Below are 7,508 nucleotides of genomic sequence, written 5' to 3'. Positions count from 1 at the left end.
CTGGCTGACGGGCCATGACCTAATGAGGCCTGAAGTTAGTGAATCCCAAGGAAAGAATGGCCACTTCTCTCTCTCGGGCTCTCTCACTGTTCTCTTTTGCTCTGATCCCCCTAAAGGGTCTCTGCCGGGGTGACTTTGGAGGGAGTTCTTCTGCTTAGGTTTGTGGGGTCCTGGAGGAACTTCCCGGGGTGACACCTGGCGTCCTGGTCCCTTTTTGCCGTTTGGGAATAAGCTGCTGCGATTTCCCGGGACCCTGCCCCCCTCCCCGTGCAAAGCCCAGCTGAGCAGAACTAGCCCTCTGAGTCCTCGTGACCCGGGTCCTGGGACTGTGGTGTCCACCTGTTTATTAGCAACGAACCCCTGGCTCCATTTTCACTTTGGGGACTCACTTGCTCACTGCAGTGGAGATAAGCAGATCTGTGATTAAAATCTGGACGATTCGGGGTGTCAGGGTTTACGGGCCGGCCAGTCGTCGGCCCAGCCCCTCCAGTTGTTTTTGGCTGTAACTTATGGTTTTCAAAGAACTCTCGATTGCTTGACTACATGTGAGCCCCAGCTAGTCCCACGATGCAGACAGGGCAGAAGTCATTCGATTTCTCTTTGACTTGAAGAAGTTATGACTCAGAGAACCAAGTGTCTTGTGCAGACAGACACGGCTGATGGACCGGAAGAGCCGAGCAGGACTGATTTCCGAGCAGCGCGGGCCTTCCGGGGAGGTCGGCGGCGTCAGGGCTAACAGGGGCCAGTGGAAAGTAAACACTTTCTCATTTCAGAATGTGCCAGAGCTCAGTTCACAGTAATGAACTGTCTGTGCGCAGACACGTCTTCCCTGTTCCCATAGAAGCACAGGGGCGATGGGGAATTGCCCGGCTCCAAATTTCTCTGACTGTTTAGCCGCGACGAGATACGGTCTCGGTTGTGTCCAGTGTGAAAAGAAAGTTGTGAAGGAGATCGATTTCTCATCAAATCAGAGAAGGGTCAGGGAAGCCTCTTGGCCGCTCGCTCCTGGGAGAGACACTCGCTCCCCGGCACGCGTGGGTTTTTCCGCCTTCTCTGGTTTCGCAGGACCTCACAGAAGGAGGCAATTGATGTGTATTTAACGATGGGAGATTATAATCTACGAGCATTCTCATAGCACCATGTTTTGTTATGCCCACCTGGACACCCGCACATGTGTGGTATGAGTTAGTTCCTTTCTTCTTATCTAGGTGTTTCGATAACTACCTATCTCAGGATCAGTGTCTCTAGCTAGTGTGGAGACTAGTTATCTGGGTCTGCGCTGCTATCTGTGTAACTAGATATTATATTTAGATATCTGGCTGTGTGTGTCTAGATATCAGCGTCGAGAGCTGTGTGTCTAGACATTATCTTGGGGGAAGATGTGATGTGACAGTAGATTCCTATCACCTCTGTAGGCTGTGTCTTTATCTTGATTGTCACTTTGAAGAAGGAACCCTGAGATGTGCCTTTGGCAGTGACCTTTTACCTCTTCTGCCTTCCTGGCGCTTGGGGGGACTGGGGGTCAAGTCTGTGCCCCTCTTCAGGGTGACCTCTCCCAGCTCAGCCCCAGGAAGCTGTGTCTGCTGCTTCTAGAAGCTTTGTTGACAGCCTTTCTCTCTTGACGGTTGGGGTCTCTTCCTGGACTGTCCTTTTCTAGGTTTGGGTGCAGACACAAGAGACCATGAGAGAGCCTCTTGTCTTGTGTCTCTCCGCCCTCGAGGGCCCGGGCGGGAGATGATGCTCTTCCCTAAGGAGTCAGGAACCGCCGAGACCTTGACATTCCCTCCTTGAGTTGGCTTGCCACCTTCCCCCGAGGTGTGGCCGGGTGCGTGGTCTGCCGTGTGGGGCACCTGTCTGCAGTTGAGTTTAATCCCCTTCTGACTCGCTGTGGGGAGTGGTGTCTGATGCTCTGTAAAGCCCCCTCTCTCGGTTCTACACCCCTTCCCCCCTCCTGCCCCCCAAGTAAATGTATTTCACAAACAAAATAGAGGCTTCTCGAAAAGAGAGAGATGGCACGCCGTCTCGGGTGCTGAGACTAGCTGCAGACCTTCGGGGCCGGGCCTTGCTGTCTCTTCACTGGACCCCACTCTTGCTCCATAGTTTTCAGGGTGGGGGTGCCCCCATGGCGCCCCAAAGTGATCGTTAGGTCCTTGGCGAGGGGCTGGGTGGCCGTCGGTCTACTTAGGAGTGCACAGTCAGAACAGGGATGGAGAATTGCCACGTAGCGACCGAAGTTGCTGGGACAGCGGTGAGAGGCTACCTTTTGGAGAGGCACGCTGTGGGGAAACACGACCCCGGAGGCTTCGGGGTGCAGGGGAAGGTTTTACAGCGCCTCTTACTGTGATAAAGCCGGGCAGGAGAGAGGCAACCAAAAGGTACTTTGAACAGGGGTGCAGCCCTGCTCTCTCAGACCCACACCCTTCAGGTTGAGTGCACTGGCTGTGGTTCTGTGGTTGTGGCACGGATGTCGGATAAGGAGACAAAATGTTATTTCCCTCTTGAAGGTTCCTCAGTTGCCCCCGTGCCCATGAAACGTTCTGAGGAGAGTCCAGGAAATGAGACGAGTTATTGTATTTTTGCTACCAGGGAAATGCAGTCATATCAGGTGGATGTCTAGAATGTGGTCCCCAAGAATGCAAAGTGTCCTGAGACAGGTTTTCCTCCAAGTGACTGATGGGGACAGACCTAAAGAAGCCCCTCTGCTTGGGACACCTTACCTGTGGTCTCTGGGTTTCTGAAACCGATGGAGGCTGACAGGCCTCTCCACAGCCCGGAGCTGGGGGACCTGGGGTCCCTGGGAAGGGGACAGGAAGGGGCGGGAGGAAGGGGTCCCCCGAAAGCAGAACTCCGGTGTGGGGCGGTCAGAGCAGCCGCGTGGCGGTGCGAAAGCCTGTGTGCCCTCTCAGAGCCAGCCGGAAAGTGTAAAAAAAAAAAAAAATTGATCTTTGTTTAGATTAACAGACCCCTGACTATGAAGAAGGAAGGCATCCAAACCAGAAACCGGAAAATGTCTAGCAAATCCAAAAAGTGCAAAAAGGTGCACGACACGTTGGAGGACTTCCCCAAGAGCAGCTCGTTCAACCCGGCCGCCCTGTCCAGACACATGTCCTCCCTCAGCCACATCTCCCCCTTCAGCCACTCCAGCCACATGCTGACCACCCCGACGCCCATGCACCCGCCGTCCAGCCTCTCCTTCGGACCTCACCACCCGTCCAGTATGGTCACCGCCATGGGTTNCCTTCTCCGGGCCCACACGCTTTGCGAACGAGTCCCTTGTAATTGTTGTTTGTATGTATAATTCAGAGCACCAAAATAAGAAAAGATGTAGATTTATTTCATCATATTATACAGACTGAATTGTTGTACAAATTTATTTACTGCTAGTGTTAAGAACTACTCTTTGTTTTAATATTTTCCTTCTTTCTCAAGTTTTTTTTTTTTTTTTTTTTTTGGTTGAATAAACTAGACAACATTCAGTTGACCTAAGGTGGTTGTGCTCCAGAAGGTCTATTTTCCATTTTGTTTCTCAATGATATTTATTAAATAGCTTCTAAGGGTACAGTAGCATCTACCCTCCCTCCCGCACCCCGCAGCCTGTGCTATGAGGGTAGCAGTGTACGAGCTACCGACGTGCATGTCAGCGACTTGGGCTGGACAGACCGGGCCCCGAGAGCGCCCTGCCTGACACTTAGCGCCCTGTCGTGTTCTGTGTTAGTGACCGCTGCCTTCCATCCGGCCTGTTGGAGTAATACTATAAGAATACACAATCAAGTGAAAATATTTTGAAAGCACCCAAATAACATCGTAACAAAGTGGTGGCTGAGCTCTTCTAGAACCTGGTAGCTCTCGCTCATTGAAACACAAAACCCAATCCTGTTAAGTTATTTGCTAGGAGATCGTGCAAACCTCAGAGAGTCACCGGGTCTCCTTTTGGGAGACTGGGCATCTCTGGAGCTCTCTCTGCAGCCCAGAGGCTGTCTCTGGGTGTGGTGGGGGGCTGGAGTGCCTTCTCTGTCCCCTCCTGCTGGCCCGCAGGGGGAGCGGTGGGAAGATTAACTCGCGGAGACGCACCAGTGGACTAGAGCTGACGGATTCCTCCCGCTTCTCCGCAAGACGTGAAGGCGCGGGGCTGGTGCTTGCGTTCATCTCTGTTTTCCTTTCCTGCTGTTGAATTGAATTAACGCCACAGTGGAGGGTTTGTTGGCATGTTTGCGGAACACGAAAATAACCGTTTTTTGTAACTTACGCTGTATAGTTTCCTTTTACTCTGTTGGCAGAATGTGTAACCATGGCACACATTTTAAAATCTCTGTTAATCGCCTCTCTGCTTTCTTAGCAAATATTTTAAACCTAAGCCTAAATGTTGAAATAAAGGAGTTAGAGACCTACTGAGCTGCACCCTGGAGATCTTACTGGCTCCTGATTAATGACCCGGAACGCAGTTCCCAGCCACTCTTGAAGCACCGAAGGCTCCCGTCCTCTACTGCCATGTTAAATTCGGGAGGTTTCCTGTGAGGTTCCAATGTCTCAAGATCTGCCACCTCTTTTCTTCGCGAACAGATTTGAGTCTGTGCTCTTTCACCTTAAGAAGAGAGAGTTCAAATTCTTGACATTCTTGGGGCGGGATGGGGGGGTGCACACACGTAGAAAACTCCCAAACTCGGGACTCACACAGCTACGGTGTGTGTTAGGTACTGTGGGGATACTGGCATCTCTGATCCTACTTCTTCAGGGAAGTGTCCTTTTATCATTCTGTCCGTTGATCCAACACTCGAAGATATTTCTAGAAGATGGTGTGACAGATCTAAAACATAGCAATAACGATGATTCAGTTCCCTCTTTGGAGCAGTATCATGTGTTTTCGTGGTTTTGTTCTTTTTCTCTTCTTTTGACTTCACATAAAGTCCATAGAAGGCGCAATAGACAGAGGAGCAATGTGAAGAGGGGGTTTAGTCTAGAAAAACGGAACAAGACCAGAGAGGCAACATATTGCTGGAATATTTTTGAGGCAGTTGTAATCCCTAATTAATTTTCAGCCTGTTGGGCTTCACTTTTGAAATAGTTGCCTTAGCTCCTCCGTACGAGGTTAGCTGTGAAATATATGTGCAAAGTTGGACTATTTCTTTAAACCATTTGAAAAGCCAACATACTGGAAGAAAAGAGATGACCTAGTTCTTGAACACTGTTGCTGTTTAGGGACCCCCTCATATATGGCGGTGAAAATTCTTGAAGCTAAAGTTGAGAATTGAAGCGCTGCCGTCACGTTTTCAACAAATACCTAGTGAGCGTCTAGGTCAGAGTCCATTTAGAAGCCCTCCCCCTCCTTTTAAAGCAAATCAGGAAATAGAGAGGCCAAGACTCCAGTGTCTTACTCTGCATGTGTGACATTTACATGGTATTCCCCTTCAAGAGCTGCACACACGCACTGTGGTGAGGCTCCCAGTCCGGCCTCTGGCTTATTCGCCAGGCAGGCAGAAGGCCGCAGAAGTGGGGGGCCCCAGAGCCCGCCTTCTGAGATAGCTGTCTATTTTCTTCGCTTTCCTTTGGTTTTAAAGTCATTTTAAAAGCTTCCTCCTCCACACAGGACTTCATTTTAGTGTTTCCTAATCAAGGACTGTGTGACGGAAGCAAATCCTTTGCAAGTACTGTGTGTCTGACTTGAGTTTCATAAAATAGATCTGTTCACAAAATTCAAACCCGGAAACTCAAATGCCATCCTACCCCCCCTGCCGCCCTGATACCTTCCCCACAACAGTGAATTGTCCCATGTACATTTCGGAGATTTAGAAGCATTATTACTCCATGTTGTCTTCTGTTCCATGCCCCCTCGGTCCTCAACCCCCAATCCACCCCGAGGTCTAGAATCATCTCTGTGACCTCTCCTGGACAGCAGTCAGGGTTGACTTCTCTAGATAAATTCCCTTCAATTTCCAAGCTAAGCAGAGATCTAAAACTTAATGACAGTAATCGCTTGAAAATCAGATGATAAATGAAAGTCCAAAAGAAAACATTGGAGTGCTAGTATGTGATGTACAGTTTTATCCACGAAGCAAAAAATGTTAACCATTATCCGAATAGCTGAGTCACACACCAGCCCCTTCCTGCACTTACAAACGAACCTCTGAAACACACTTTCGTTACCGTTCATTCCATCCTGCCCAAACAGTGTGACTGCATCCTCAGAGTGGACTCATCCACGTCCTTCGCAAAAGCACAGTGCACTGAAAACTTGAGATTTCAGAAAAATTCACTGATCATTTGAATATGTAGGAAGACAGACATCCTGGAGCCTGAAAGGGTGGGCTTTACCCTGGGCTTTTCCACTAATGAACAGAACGATCTGAGGCCAACTGTTTGATTTCTCTGGGAATCGGCTCTTGATTTGTATTATTGGACGTGATGATCTCAAAGATCCACTGGAGAAGACAAACACTGGGATTCCATTGGATTTTTTTTTTTTTTTTTGAGAACATCCTTTATTAGGAAAGACGTCCTCATACCACTGTCAGCGTTTTGACCAGTGTATTTTTAAAGCCTCGAGTGATACTAGTTCCTAAGATTCCAAAGGGGTCGGGGTAACTCTCCTCCTGTTCTGTCCTTGGTACGATCTTGCAAAGCACAGAATCGACTTGTATTTTGTGACCGTCAACCCAGGACAGGAGCTAGTGTCCTCGTCTGCAGATCCCCAGCCCTTTCTGCCGTGTGTCCAGGGCCCTCTCGAGTGGAATACACAGGACTTGATTGTCCCGCTGATGTTGCCACCGTGGTTCATATTTCAGTCATCCATTGTGTAAAGAAATGCTGCCGGAATTGCTTACAGGCTCTTCTAGGGAGATAGCCAGAGGCCAGCGTTTTGTTTTCCCCGGGCCTCCCCCACCCCCTCTTTCTCTTTGGAGCCTGGGACCAGCAGAGGACGGAGATCAGTATCCCCCTCCAGAGCTGTTCGTTCTGGGTGCCCTATGCGGGTTCTGGTATCTCCAGGCCCTTCCCCACTCCCCCTGCAGCCCTTTGCAGACGATCCTGGTACATTAGCCACATTGTTTGTGGGGCGGTTTTACAATCCGCTGTCATGTCTGTGAGTTCAGCAGGCGCACATTGGAGTGAGNCCCCCAGCCCACAGATGTGCAAACACCTGGAGGGGAGCTTGTGTTCCTAAGGAGGCAGCTCTGGGTGGGGAATGGCGCACCTTAGCGACGTGTGGACCCAGGCAAGGCAATCGGCTCCTGGAACTGGGTACTAAGTTGACGAATTGGTCTGAACGGGACCCCACTGCAGACATGTTGAGTGGTGTCCGCACGATGCCTAAACTACGAGGCAGTCCGCTAAGAAATCGGCTAATCTGGTTTTCCTTTATTTTTGGCCTTTGGACAGAAAAACCGTCTGGAAAAGGAAAGTTTTATGTTCTTCCTGTGCTTTCTTTTTTTCTGACTATAAAAAACTTGAAGACTTATTGAGCAAATTTGTAAAGTACTAAAAAAAATTTCTTTTAAAGAAAAGAAGTGAAGAAA

General features: G+C 49.6%; 1 protein-coding gene across 2 annotated transcripts in view; it reads left to right on the top strand.

Moving 5' to 3' along the window:
* The window catches only part of GATA3 (GATA binding protein 3), a 16,384-nt gene extending 13,280 nt beyond the window's left edge, over window positions 1–3,104 (top strand). For both annotated transcript variants that reach the window (XM_077758530.1, XM_077758529.1), the window contains exon 5: window positions 2,962–3,104. In XM_077758530.1, coding sequence (XP_077614656.1) covers window positions 2,962–3,015 — 54 coding nt within the window. In that variant the 3' untranslated portion in view covers window positions 3,016–3,104. The remainder of the gene's footprint in view (window positions 1–2,961) is intronic.
* Window positions 3,105–7,508: the final 4,404 nt, after the last annotated feature.

The sequence above is a fragment of the Crocuta crocuta genome, unplaced genomic scaffold (assembly GCF_008692635.1).
Source record: "Crocuta crocuta isolate KB4526 unplaced genomic scaffold, BGI_CrCroc_1.0 scaffold32, whole genome shotgun sequence".
In the NCBI taxonomy this organism is placed as follows: Eukaryota; Metazoa; Chordata; class Mammalia; order Carnivora; family Hyaenidae; genus Crocuta; species Crocuta crocuta.
Note: the sequence above shows the minus strand (reverse complement) of the source record. Positions and strands in the feature narration are given on the sequence as shown.